Raw genomic sequence first — 14,131 nt, forward strand, 5'->3', positions numbered from 1 at the left:
TTGTGAGCTCATTGGCAACTTACCGGAGGTCCAGCTGGTCCCTTAAAACCTTGTTCACCTGGTAAACCTCTTAGGCCCTTCAGAGAAGAGACATGAGTTAACGTCTTTGTCCTAAAAGTGTACATGCCACATTTGGTCAGCATTCTTTTCATACTTTTTATTTCATGTTTTTCATAAACATTTAATATTAGAAGGTCTATTATGAATCTTTCGATGACAAAGACATAAACATGATGAAGGCCATGCAATGAAAGGGAAAGATGCATGAAGAACAATACTCTGCAACACAATGATATAAGGGGCCTTATCAAAGAGGATAAAAATACATACTTGCATTTTTAAAGAGCCCATATTTCAAATAGTTTTGGATTTTTTTTTTTTTTTTTATGTCATTTGGGAACCTGAAAACATTTCTGGGTCATTTTAAATTTTCTCTATTGGGGTTGCTGTGAGATCACAAAGTTTACAAAGCCCTGACAGCTTGTAAGAGTCAGCTTCTGAATACGTGCTGTGAGCATTTCTCTGTGGACTGAGATACTTTCACAGTGCTGATATAGAACCCAGACCTACTTCATCATCAAAGAAGACATGTAAATCTACCTTTAGACAATGCAGCACCTTTGAATGTCTGCATAATAATAATAATGGAGCTTCTAGGCTGATTGGATCCTGAATATACCATATTCTCTGGTTCTATTCTGGTCCACATAATATACCGTACATCTATAATTTGAAGTAGATAGGGCCAGCGCATTATTGCATTATTGTACCTTACAGTCGAATTTACTCAGCCAATTAAAAAATGTCCCTGGAGCTTTCCTACTGTAGCAGACATGCTTCTCCTCTGCCCATATTAGATCACTACTGACATCTAGAGGATAATTCTGCACACTAGCAGCCGTAGCGTTATGGTTCAGTGCTGGTTCAACAGAAAAATAAAACAGCAGCTCACCATCTCTCCTGGTTTTCCTTGATCTCCTTTCTCTCCTTTTTCCCCAGGTATTCCCTTGAGGTTAAATCAATCAACGCAAAATTTAAATGAGAAAGGAGAAGAAGAGCAGAAGAGTCAACATTCAATTCAGCAGCCTCTCTCTCTCCATATATATAGAGAGATAGAGATATGTGTGTGTGTTTATGTATGTGAGAATAAGTGAGAACAAAGAAGAGGGTAAATATAATCAACAAAAATATATACAGCAAATGTAATGTTAAAAATTAAAAAGTGTTCTCTAAAATTCAAATGATTTCATAGTGGACGGATGCTCAAACTCACAGGTTCACCAGGCTCAGGGATGACATTTGCCACCTGAGGGGAAACGACACAAACAGAAGGTTATAATTAACTTGTATTGGCATATGCACTGAATGCTGAGTGAAACAGTATCACCGGCTTTATGTCTTTGGATTGAAATGCACAACAGAAAGAAAAGAATTTTATACGAACATTTCCAGGAGCGCCAGGCGGTCCTCTTGCTCCCACTTCACCCTGAGGCAAGAGATAGTGTGTTCACGTCATCTGCATACTAATTATCTTATTACAGCTAACACAGTGCCGTGACCATTCCTGAGAAGAAACAGGAGCTATTGCTATACTGTTGAAAATGTGAAAGTGGTTCTTTCTCGGTTATTTACCCTGTCCCCCTTTTCGCCTTTTGGCCCAGTTGGTCCATCCAGTCCTCTCTCTCCCTGTGAAACACAGGCGTAAGTCAAAATTGAAATCATTTCAACAGACACAGGCTATATTTACAAAGTAATAAAGCTGAGGAGAGGCCTTTTCGAAACAAGAACAGCAGCTCCCAAAGTGACGTATTTCAAGACACCCAGCAGCCCTTGAAGGGGTCTCAGGAGGTTTCCCCATCCAAATTAGGAGCAGCTCTTTGCACCAGAGTTTATTTCCACAGCTATTATTTCCGTTGAATAATAAGTGACCTTTACAGCAATGGCTTTTAAACAGAGGGCCCATATTAAACCCTAGACCCCTATTTGATGAGATTTTGTCCCAATGTCCCCAGCCTGATAAGATGTTACTTATGAATGGCCTTAAAATAATAATAATAAAAAAAATCATTTCTGTTTTGGTGAGGGCCCCGTCAAGGAGTCTCGCATGCCTGCAGAAAATGCGCGATTCAATACTAAATCAATAACTAAGCAGAATACCTGATGATCACGGTCACACCTACCGGGATGCCCCTGTCTCCTCTCCCTCCGTCGGCACCTGGTTGTCCAGGAGAACCAGCTTCTCCCTTTAAAATCACACACATGCAACATGGTGACATATGTTTCACAAACAAACAGACATATGCTAACTGAAATAAAGTCGACAGCAGTGAACTTACTCTCTCTCCTGGAGGTCCTCTTGGTCCAGGTGGCCCATCATCGCCCTGGGGAAAAATGTTAAAATGTCAGACTTGAATTTGGAAAATGCCCACGCGCATGCGTCAGAAGATGTCTCCAGTCATGTCTAGTGTTTTTTCAGGGCGGGACTAACTCGCATTACCTTAGGTCCAGGTTTTCCAGGAAAACCATCTGTTCCCCGCTCTCCCCTGGGTCCCTTCAAAGACACAATATCACAATTTAGATGCCATATTAAAAAAAAAAAAAAAAAATGCCTGTAACTGTAGAGTGCAAAGGGTAAAAATAAGCACAAATCAGTTTAGCTAGTGTTTTAAATTTAAGTACATGAACTTAAAGGTGTTTTTTCAGGATACATTACTTTTGCGTTTACGGGTAGGTTGGGTTTCTCTGTACAGTGATTTTTTTCTACATTCATTTTGATGGTAATGCAGCTGTTTTAAATCCACACCAGCTAATGAATTCTAGTTTAGAGAACTGGAAGTTATGAACCTCACAACCAATAACTTTGCAGTACTCACAGCAAGGAGAAGAAAAAAAGGTACTGAAGTTGATAACAACCATGAAACTGTGAGCTGCAAAACCAAATCATAGAGCTCATAGAGCTAAAAAGGACTCCTCGGAACTGGGGGGCACTGAATGAGGGATGTGTGTGATAATTCTTTGTGGTTTCACCACTATAAGATAATCTGTTCTATTACACATTGTCCTTTTTTTTTTTCTAATGCTGTTTAAAGCGTGGCGGCCAAGAGGACAAAACATTATTCTAAAGGTGATACAGACCATGGTACCATCGTTTCCGGGAAGACCGTCGAGACCGTCTTTACCAGGGAGACCCTTTGAAGATCAGGGACAAAGAGTTGACATTTGGCAATGCGTACAGAAAAATGACAGCAAAGATATTATTCACACACAGCAAAGTATGATGAATAACAAATTATATTCGAGAAGAAATGGCCGACTCACAGGCTTCCCAGCTTCTCCAGGTTTGCCTGAAAATCCAATTTCGCCAGGCAGACCCTTCATAAGTAAAGGTAATAAATGAAGGTATGACAACACGTTCAACATTATGTGAAAGACACTATTTCGTTTTAAAGACAAATGAACCATGTCCCTATTTCAAATTCTGGTCACTTACTGGAGGTCCAGTGTGTCCTTGGATTCCTGGGGGCCCAGGAGGACCCTGAGGACCCTGCAAAAAAAAAAAAAAAAAAAACAGCATACACTTGATCATCAATTCACGTTCAACTTTCCATAGTTATAATATATATATACACACACAGTACAGGCCAAAAGTTTGGACACACTTTCCAATTAATTTGAATGAGAAGGTGTGTCCAAACTTTTGGCCTTTACTGTATAAATATATATGTATATATATATATAGATAATATTTCCTTGGAAAAAAATATTTTTCATCAATTTTCTTCATGTGAAGTCAAAAAACTCAGAGTACATCAGTACCAGTGAGGAGCCACCAGAGGGGGTAGTAAGACGCAATGAGTGCAATTCAAGCTTGAATGCATTTTAATGGCAGGTGTATTTTATTGTGCTTGAGGGAGCAATTTGGAAAATTAATTGACATAATATGTTGGTGTTAATCTAGCCTGTTTATTTCCTCTCTGTTAAAATGCATTGAGAAGACGATGGGAGAGCAGCCATTTTGTGCTTTGTGGGTCACATCAAATACTGAGTCGCCTACACAATTACACTGATTAAACCAAATTGAATTCTCCTCAGTTCTCCTTGGGGGGGGGGGGGGGGGGAACACAGTAATCTGAGCTATACACCGTTTTAAACAAGCCACAGTGGACATGTTTCAAATATTTTTGTATCATGTTATGGAAGGAAACTCTTCTTACAGCAGGTCCGGGAAGGCCGTCCACCCCAGGTAATCCACTTTCACCCTTCTTTCCCTGAAGGACAACCAAGAAACACCAACATTTATAACATAAGTAGCATGCTGTGGAGTTTTTACTATAGAGGACACTGAGGTTGCATTCCTTTTTCTTTTTTTCTTTTTTTTTTACCTTCTCATGGCTGCATTTTTCAAGGACTAGGGATTTGCAGGATCTTTGTTTCCTGTCTCTCTCTCTCTCGCTCTCTCTGTTTTGTTCAGCTGCTTCCCTGTTAGGCGTCACCACAGCTACTCAGCTCTGTGACTTGCATGCTGATTTGGCTACAGTTTTTACGCTCGATGCCCTTCCTGCCGTAACCCTCCCCTTTCATCTGGTATGCATGCGCTCTGCCACTGAGCTACGTCCCTGGGCCTATTCCCGAATTATACATTCAGCATTTTTCAACCAGACAAACTTTCAAACAACATACAGTTTTCTCACTTGCAAAACTGCATCTTTCTATTCCATCATTCATCTTCAACTTCCACTCACGCTTGCATTCACACCTACAGTCAATTTAGCATCACCAGTTAACCTAGACATGGGAGAACATGCAAACTCCACACAGAAAGGACCTAAGCTGGGAACCCACGACCCACGACCCACTTACTGTGGGGCAACAGCGCTAACCACTACGCCGCCGCGCTGCCCCTGCCCCCTAATTAATGCTTATTGCTATGCACTGAAACTGAAAATTCTTTTTTGTTTGTGGCAGCTTTCTGCGCATAATAAACCATCATAATCTGTCTACCTCTATGCAGCGTTTCACCGCCCAGAGACAGCTGAGCCAAATTCAACTGACTGTGCATCCCCAAAGTGAGTAGAGGTCTCCACTTGTTCCCCACTTTGTTAGGTTCTGTAACTCAAACTGGAGGTGAGAACGAGATCTACGCCAGCTTAACCGCATGTTCAACTATATCAATGCTGGGAGGAGCAAAGACCGCTCAATCACCGCTCTCAACCTACTTTAACTAAAGTCCCAAAAAGCTCCATCCCTGCGCATCCTCAGCTGACCTTGAAATAATAGGTCAAGCTTCTTTACCGATCTGTCTTTCTTTCTGGGTTTCTTTGAAAGAATCCCACAAGACTGCAAAATGATCCAGCTGTCGGTCTAAGGGAGGAGGATTTTCTAGATATTGTGAGAATATAAACACAGTTTGAATGTTTTATTCATGTGAATTAACTGTAAATCCTTTAACTCTGAGGAGCTTCTCTGCTTGAGGACAAAGTGCGTTTATGCTGGTTGAAAAGCCTTTCATGGTCAGAGGAAGCTGGCTCGACGTTACTGCCCAGCTGAGCAGCTGTGAATGTTGATTCCAACGTGCAGCTGATGTGAAGTTAGTAGCTCCCAGAAAACAAGGGAAATGGTCGTCACTATCTTTGTTAATGTTTTCGAAGAACATTAAAAACTTATGTAGAACCACTGTGCCCAGTATGGACGGAAACAGAGTTTAGACCGGGGGCATGCATTCATTCATTCATTCATTCATTCATTCATTCATTCATTCATTCATCTTCTACCACTTATCTGTTTCTGGGAGCCAATCCCAGCTCACACTGGGTGAGGGCGGGGTCACCCTGGACATGTCACCAGTCCATCACAGGGCCAACACACAGAGACAGACAGAGACCAACAACCACTCACACTCACACTCAGACCTACAGACAATTTAGAGTCACCAGTTAACACAAACATGATGTCTTTGGATGGTGGGAGGAAACCAGAGTACCCGGAGGAAACCTATGCAGAGAACATGCAAACTCCATACAGGGTAATTTTTGTGGATTCAGTTTCAGAAAACAGCTCTGGTATCAGCTCCAATTAGTTTAAATAAATGCAGTCATGGGATGATAAACTTTCATCTATTGCAAATTACAGTTTTTGTTCTGTGAGGGCTGCCCTGAAAGCAAAATCATGGAAATCTGTCAAAAGTCAGTGATTTGTCCACATGTGACCAATCACACTACAGCAGTAAAGATCTGCTTCATTCACAACAGCGCCCCCTTCACAGCCTCAGCTATATTATTTTACTTTTCATCCTGCTGGGATCCATGTCATATTCATATGACAGTGATTTTGACATTATTTCAATTTTTCAATTTTGCTCATGTAACGGCTGCACAGACTTCTGAGCATCTCCTGGTACTGAACAGGGTAGAAAGTAAGGTAGAAAGGTAGAAATTTCAGATAGTCTTCTTACCCTTTGACCAAACTCTCCTGGCTCCCCTGGAAGACCTTGCAGTCCAGGCGGACCCTGAGGAGTGAAGAAAAATCAACACAATTCAAACAGCATGTCTGGTGTTTTCAGAAAACAGCTCTGCATTACTTCTGAACAGGTGACTTTTCCACAAAACAAAATATCCAAAGCTGAAGAGCAGGAAAGAGGAAACATGTAGGAAGGAAGTACTAAATCATGTTCCTTACAGCAGGCCCTGGGGGGCCGTCGGCTCCTGGAGGCCCAGAAGGTCCAGGAGCTCCCTGAAACAGTATATTTCACACATATCATTGTGTAGACAATGTGGACCATTACAATTTATTATAAATAATTACATTACATATAATGAATCATTTAGTAAATGCAGCAAAATAAAGTCACGGTGGTGTCATTAGTTATGATTTTAAGAATTGATCGCTTTTTTAATTTTTGTTGCCTAATCCACAGTAGGCAGCTATACTTAATGATAATTAATCATCTTTGAATTGTGTCTTAATCCTTTGACAAGGCAGATGTGCTCAACAATTTTATCATTGAAGAATTTACTCACCGGTTCACCCCGTAAGCCTTCTTTCTGAACCTGGAATTAACACAGTTGATGACTAATTACATTAAGTAAGACAAATGATAGTCATGTTAAATCATTTCATTGTGCCAGATTATGTTCACTTACATTACTATTTGTAATAACTATTAATAATAATGATTAATCAAGATCAGTATATGTGAATCAGTAGACTATAGAATATACACAATAGAATATTTGCACTTGGCCAAGAAAAGCAGCAACATTTTCATATTTCAGAATCTAAAGAACTTATTAACACAATTGATCCATTATTAAAACAGCTGGCAGTACAGTTTCTGCCATTCAGCAATTAATCAATCATTTTGAACAACTGTAATGCTTTACTTGCTTCACACCTGCTGCTTTCGCTTGCTTTGTACTTCCAATGTGGAAGATCAAGCCAGAGAGGGTCATAATTTTTAATAAGTCTTTTTAATTATGATGATTCTAAAAATGTTGAGTTAATTGTAGGTGCAATGTAAAATATGAACTTGTAAAATATGAATGCTGTTTATTTTTCAATGCCCTCGGTTCATTTTTTCCTTTGCTGTGTTTTTGGTACTCACCATGTCCCCTGGTAATCCAGGAAGGCCTCTCTCTCCCTGTGGCACAGTTCACAGCAAGAATGAAAATCCCCATCATTAGAATCAAAAGACTTTCAGAGTAAAGTCCCTCAAGCAATGTGGCAATGATACACAAACAGCTATGATTTATGTCACACTGTGCTTAATTGTCGGGCCAAATTGTAGGAAAGTGAAAGTTGTGGACTTAATACCTTGGCAAAATGCTGTGTGAATGTGCGTGGAACTTGTGCGCGTGTGCGTGTGTGTGTGGGTGTGGTGTGAGCGTGTGTGTGCAACTGAAAGAATCATCAAAGTCGGTAATTACAGACAAACAAATGAACTCTGCATTTTATTTTCTCAGACAAATGAGTGGGCTGACTTTGATGGTGCACAGAGGAGACTAAGGAATGTCTGGAGAGCACAGACAGAAGCCTGGGAAACTGATGATACCTCTTTTAAAAAGATTTATATCAGCAAAGCTAAATAACATTATGCTTAAGGCAATATCCTTCTGGAATTGTGTCTAATCAAGTGAGCATGCTGGTTTTCATGCAGCACAAGAGGCTCGTACCTTGTCGCCTTTAGTTCCGCTGGGACCAGGTGCACCTACTAGTCCTCTCAGACCCTAATCAGTTGGAGACAGAAAAGTCGTGAATGCAAAGGTGACTCACTAAATCTGCCTCGGACTACCATTACATGAGGCGTGGTAGCGATCCCAGCAGCTTCGCAGAGATTCACAACTTACATCTTTCCCAGGAACTCCGGGTTTTCCAGGTGATCCACTGAAACCTATCTCACCCTGAAATGGAAACAAGTGGACACAAAATGTGAGTGAAGTATTTCTGCAAAAGACATTGGGCCAGTCTCCATCCAAATGGAGCACAGATTTTATTTGAATTCCCTAAAAAGTATTTAAGACGGTTCCCATAACTGTTTTGTTTTGGGTTTTTTTCATTTGTTTGTTTTGTTTGTATTTGTTTCGTCAATTGATGGGCTCAGCCAACTGTAAAAGCTTTTATTCTGTTACCAGCATTTCAATTTGATTTCTTCAACTCCTGGTGGGTTTTATTTGCAAATAAAACTGTGCCCTGGGAATAATGTATGTTTTATTACTACTTTAACTGGAACAAATAAAAGTTTAGTATTCTTAAAATGCAACACTAGAAAGGCAGTGCATATAAAGACGAAAATAACCGAAAATGCTCTCAACCAAAAACCCAAAGAAAAAGACGATATGATACTAGTGTGTGATTATACTCTGCTGCAGCATCCCTCATCATGGCTTATGTCGACAACAGAATAGAAATCTTTTTTTCATTCACTCTTTTCTGGGAAGAATTACAGAGCCAAACTAAAAAATTTATGCCCCCACCAACCTGCCATTGCAGGAAATACTTTTTGTGAGTTACAGCAGTGAATATTGGCCAGAAGTGTTTTTACAGACCATTATGATGTCTCAGTGAAATTGACCTTTGACCACTTTCAGATAAAATACCATCCCCTCATTTTAGCCTAACAGACAGATGAGATAAATTCAATCATAAATACTGCATGAATTCATGAGTTATGGATGAAAATGTATTTTGTAAGGTCACGTTGACTTTTGACCACCAAAATCTAATCAGTTAAATATTGAGTACAAATGAGCAACTTGTCCCTCCAGGCGTTCATGAGGATGGGACAGATGAACAGGTGACCGGAAAATGTAACGAGACTGGAGACTGAGACTGGAAGTTTTCACTAGTGAGCAGCTCAGTGAAGCCCCATACTGCAGGCAGTGTTCCTTTGAGCCAACATCCAGTATCACCATGCTAACATGCTCAGAATGACAATGTTATCATGTTGATATTCAGTGGTCCAGTTTCACTATCCTAGTTTAAACCAAAGCATAATGCAAATTACAAATTTGATGATGATAATGATGATGTTGATGATGCCAGATGACAAATCAGGGGGATCCCTGTATGAAATTAGAATCTAAAGTCCATCCAGTTGAGATAATCCAGTTGAGAGTCTGGAAGTGGTGAACTGACCAAGTAGCAGTCCCATTCCTTCCCCTTAAGTGTAACCTGAACACAATGCTAACTTTTCCATCAGTAAACATTGCCCTCACTTGAACCTAAGTGCTTCCTGTAAACTCCCCAGCCTATTCCCTTTATCACCTTGCTGAGGAAAATACTTTTCCATTTTTCACCTGCAGGAAATTGCTTACTGACTGACTAAACCTGGCATCAGCTTGTTTAAATGGCGCTATAGTGTGTCCTAAGCCTGTTGCATATCCTCAGGCCATATGGCAAAGAAATTAGTGGACTGATTCCAGGTTGATTGCTTTAGTCGAACTTTCATGTGGTTTCATTTTGAATTCAACTTGACATCTCAGCATGATATGGAAGTAGTTTTCACAAGTGATTCTTTCGCCTCCCTGCTGTGATTATTTGATCTGTTACTTGCAGCATCAATGAAATCACAATCACAGCACCATCTTGACTTCAGTAAGCTGTCGCTGTTGATGCCTCATCATAATCTTTCACTTTCTGTCTCCAGGCATCAGGTGTTAACTTCTGAGAGGTAAGTCCAGACGTCAACAATTCACCAGGACTGAATGAGGCACATAATCGCCAAACAGGCCCACACAATCCAACAGGAAGTGTGGAGAGTGAATCAAGGGAGCCACATCTGTTTGTACAATAACGCCCCTCACTTCTCAATGCCTGTGAGAAGAATGATCCCCCTCTCTCTCTCTCTCTCTCTCAGACATTAACCCTGACTTGTAGCATGAGCTCTTTCTATACAGGTTCAATTCAACTAATCCCAAGACGTTATGGGGAAACATGGACCGGAAAAGTAAGTCTCTGTTGTCCCTCAGAAGCAAAGATTTTGATCGAGCATCTTTGAACAAGCTCCTCAACCGAAGCAGCAAGTTCCCAGGTAAGATTACAGAGTGCAGTTTGAATAGTTCACATTAAACTAACATTACTCTTACAATATTACTTACCCTGACTCCTGCTGATCCTTTTTCACCTTTAACACCTGACTCACCCTTGAAAAAAAAAACAAAAACAAACCCACAGAAGCCTAATTATATCATTTCAAAAATAAATGTTGTCATTTATCACTTGGAGGAGTAAAGTGGAGTAAAGAGGAGTAGATTATACTCACAGTGACACCTTTTGGTCCGGGTGCACCAGGAATTCCTGCATCCCCTTGAATTCCCTGTGTAATAGAAATTGATCATCACAACAGAGTAAGTCATGGACATGAGAAAAAGCTTAACTGTTGCTGGAAGCTGCTGAGTCAGAGCTGAATCAATGGAAGACATTAAACTGGCCAATTAAGAAACCTGAAACCTCAAAAAAGAAATTGCAGCTGTCAGTGACAAGACCCCCACCCTGTGGGAGAACCTTTCACTTTGACTTCCATCCTCACTTTCATTTGTTTTTCATGCAGAGAAATGCATCTTCTGACATTCATTTGCACTTTTCATTATTTTTTTGAAATTCTTCTTTTTTAATTGCTTTCATCCCAGTACTTTTAGATCTAACCTACTGTAGTTCTGCACAAGAATAGCTTTTGGTCCTATTTAAAGTAGCAACTCTCTCATAACAGTCTAACAATGGCAGTAAAGTCCAAAAAATGTAGGCTGTTTATTTTTGTTTGTTTGTTTTGTTTTGTTTTTTTGCTCTTATTTGGGATAATTGTAATTAATCTGTATGGAAATTCTGCTGGTAAAATACCTCAGTATTTTACCAGCAGTACCTCAGATGCAAATGATAAAATGATGATGATGGCTGGATTTCATTTGACCCAGTGTCAGTGTTGATGTAAGTGTGGACACTTTTGATTTTCCCAAGACAGCTATGAAATATAATTTGAACTCTATTTCAAAAATACTGATAAGCCTCCATATTTTAAACAATGGTCAACTAACTCATGATTATAAAAAAGGCTGATATTTGTGTGTTTCTCTTCTTAAATGCTCATATATCCATTGCTGTATCAGTTATGTGTTGTGTCCATTTCACATTAACAATACATGTCACGTAACAGTTGGAAAATGGGCTCTTAGTTCTCGTGGTTTGCATGATTTTTCTCAGAGCCTTTCCCTGATTTAATATTCCCAGAGTGTTGAATGTGGGCGAACACTCCCTCCCGTCCTCGGTTGAGCAGCCTGTCACATCCCATTGGCCAAACCCCGGCCAGCCAGCCAGCCAGCAAGCATTTCTCCTCCTCCCCCGCCTGGCTCTTTCACCAGCTGCTGCCTCATCCAAGGGAAAGTCAGCCAAACTGCCCCCTCCTCTTTTACAGGAAATCGATAACAGGCTGAGCGGTAATTGCCCAGAAAAAACGTATGTATACCCACTTAACAGAACAAGCGCAGCCAAAACGAGAATGACCAAAGATATTTTTTTTTGCATCATTATGATTTTAAAATGCTTGTGCTCTGGTTTAGCATTAGAAGGCCACATTCACCCACCTTTTGTCCAGACAAACCCGGCAGTCCTGGGCGACCAGCCACTCCTGTTTCACCCTTTGTGCAAAAAAATAAAATCATACAGATATTAACATACCCATGTGGACTACGAGCCTAAATGCTTCAGACTGTAATGTCAAAAAAGTGCATTTCTTACTTGTTCTCCTTTGTCTCCAGGTAAGCCATCAATACCTGGAATACCGCCGACACCCTGTGAAATGATTGGGAACATAATGAATGCCCATCTGTGAACTTTTAGGATTCAGTAAAACTAATCCTCCGCATGTCCGGTTCATGAGTGTCACACCTTCTCTCCTTTTTGGCCAGGAGCACCTGTCAACCCTATGCTGCCTCTATCACCCTGGAAACAAAAGGCAAGTGTTAAATTCAAGTGTTCTGCAGTTCAAACACACATGCAGGAGGGCCGGTCACACAGATGACGACAACGTGCGGTCGGGTATTCAACCTGGTAGCATCGCAGAACATCATTTAGCACATGGGGGTTGGGGGATTAACGTGGAACACAGTACACATGTTAGAAATGAATGAATGCATTGGATTAATGACTCGAAAATAACAAATAAATTAGACAGACGACAGAAGATACAAATCACACAAAGCGAAAAAAGTCAGGAGCAGCAAACTGGCGTCGGAGCTAGAATCTCAGAAATTTAAACGAGGCCCATTATGGTCAAAGAGTGAAGAAATTAATGTGTTTGAATGGTGTTCCCAGTTTTGCACTTCTGGTTCATGCACTGATGTCATATTCTGTGCCATGGTATCCCTTGGAGTCTAAACACTGGGCTGAATGAAAAGTAATGGCTGTTAAATTATATAGTACCACAAGGTCTTGCCCACCACAAGACTTCCCTCTCCTTCATAAACCACTTTACAAGTCACAGAAAGTTACTCTTTAATCATTTTAGGAGAATATATCATTTCAACACACGTCATCCCTTTCATCATGTAGATTAGGAGAAAAGCCCCCACTCTACTGTCCCCAGTAACGAAGAAGATATCATCTATAATGCTGCTTTACAGGGGAATCGTCTGTTCTAGTGTGCTAAAGATGCAATTAGAAGCAATGAAAGCAGGAAGAATTCACTTTCACTGCGTGCAACAATCACCGACGTAGCCACAGCTTAAAGTAGCCCTACGTCATGTGTTTGCATTGGGTTCAGGAAAGTTTACAACAAATTGCAGCCTTCTCTGTGCGAAAGAGAAGACCGAGGCTCATGCAGGAGGTAAGAAGCAGAAAAGAAACAGGGATGGCTTTACTGCAGTTTTATCAAACCAGCCAGGTTTCCAGAAGCAACAACTAGAAAATGAAAATAAATGTGTCTTGTCTTTCTGACTGCATTACTAAAAATAAATGTTACTGTTTTTGAGTGAGAAATACATTATAGTTTCGCGCCTTTCAAAATAATTTACAGGTGCATTCTCCACCCTATAATGACCAAAGTCAAAAGACTTATCCTGTCTTCCAGACCACTTGTGGCAATTTAAAGTGGCTTTTTAAGGACAGCTGGAATGATGCATGCTGAGAATTTTGTCTCAAGGAATAAATTATACTCTGAGACTCCCAGCTGGCACTGCCCAGCAACAGAGACAATGTGACTTGAACAGACTGGGTGGGTGTTTGCGTAGGTCTGTCCTTTATACATACAAATGTCCTCTGTGATAGCCTCTGTGATAATCCATCCTGTAATTCTGACAATAACAGCTTGTCTACTTGTCATCTGAGTATGGCCAACTTAGTGGCTTTGACAATTAGCTAACTTATTTAAAAGCGCCCTGCAACAGATCAAACAACATTTTGGATATTACCCTTACCCTAAATATTACCCTGCACGCGGCTTGAAAATTACCTCTGGTTAACGGTGAGTTTTAATGAGCCACATTTCACTAACTATGTCAACATGTATATATGTAAATGCATTAAATTGTGTCATGTGTGAGCAGAGCGTGTAGAAGAAAAGTAAAGAGAGGAAAAGCCAGAACTGGACAGATACAAGGCAGAAGGAAAATTGATGTGATTGATATGCTAATTTTAATAATTGTGT

General features: G+C 40.4%; 1 protein-coding gene and 1 long non-coding RNA gene across 7 annotated transcripts in view; one reads left to right on the forward strand and one right to left on the reverse strand.

Annotated features, from left to right (window-relative positions):
* col22a1 (collagen, type XXII, alpha 1) overlaps positions 1 to 14,131 on the reverse strand; it is a 48,636-nt gene that overhangs the window by 18,207 nt on the left and 16,298 nt on the right. For 3 of the 6 annotated variants that reach the window (XM_029513904.1, XM_029513900.1, XM_029513901.1), the window contains 23 exons: positions 12,376 to 12,429; positions 12,226 to 12,279; positions 12,072 to 12,125; positions 10,757 to 10,810; positions 10,593 to 10,637; positions 8,343 to 8,396; positions 8,169 to 8,222; positions 7,601 to 7,636; positions 7,017 to 7,046; positions 6,676 to 6,729; positions 6,452 to 6,505; positions 4,215 to 4,268; positions 3,491 to 3,544; positions 3,319 to 3,372; positions 3,136 to 3,189; positions 2,498 to 2,551; positions 2,337 to 2,381; positions 2,181 to 2,243; positions 1,633 to 1,686; positions 1,445 to 1,486; positions 1,274 to 1,306; positions 953 to 1,006; positions 24 to 77 (listed from right to left, as the gene is read on the reverse strand). In XM_029513904.1, the coding sequence (XP_029369764.1) occupies positions 24 to 77; positions 953 to 1,006; positions 1,274 to 1,306; positions 1,445 to 1,486; positions 1,633 to 1,686; positions 2,181 to 2,243; positions 2,337 to 2,381; positions 2,498 to 2,551; positions 3,136 to 3,189; positions 3,319 to 3,372; positions 3,491 to 3,544; positions 4,215 to 4,268; positions 6,452 to 6,505; positions 6,676 to 6,729; positions 7,017 to 7,046; positions 7,601 to 7,636; positions 8,169 to 8,222; positions 8,343 to 8,396; positions 10,593 to 10,637; positions 10,757 to 10,810; positions 12,072 to 12,125; positions 12,226 to 12,279; positions 12,376 to 12,429 (1,158 nt within the window). Of the gene's footprint in view, positions 1 to 23; positions 78 to 952; positions 1,007 to 1,273; positions 1,307 to 1,444; positions 1,487 to 1,632; positions 1,687 to 2,176; positions 2,244 to 2,336; positions 2,382 to 2,497; positions 2,552 to 3,135; positions 3,190 to 3,318; positions 3,373 to 3,490; positions 3,545 to 4,214; positions 4,269 to 6,451; positions 6,506 to 6,675; positions 6,730 to 7,016; positions 7,047 to 7,600; positions 7,637 to 8,168; positions 8,223 to 8,342; positions 8,397 to 10,592; positions 10,638 to 10,756; positions 10,811 to 12,071; positions 12,126 to 12,225; positions 12,280 to 12,375; positions 12,430 to 14,131 lie in introns of all 6 variants that reach the window. The other 3 variants (XM_029513906.1, XM_029513905.1, XM_029513903.1) reach the window with 2 other exon arrangements.
* Positions 10,409 to 12,434, forward strand: LOC115050820 (uncharacterized). The gene is made up of 3 exons (XR_003841235.1): positions 10,409 to 10,525; positions 11,719 to 11,943; positions 12,246 to 12,434. It is a non-coding gene; the product is annotated as an uncharacterized LOC115050820 (long non-coding RNA).

This window comes from Echeneis naucrates, chromosome 11 (genome assembly GCF_900963305.1).
Source record: "Echeneis naucrates chromosome 11, fEcheNa1.1, whole genome shotgun sequence".
NCBI classification, from domain to species: domain Eukaryota; kingdom Metazoa; phylum Chordata; class Actinopteri; order Carangiformes; family Echeneidae; genus Echeneis; species Echeneis naucrates.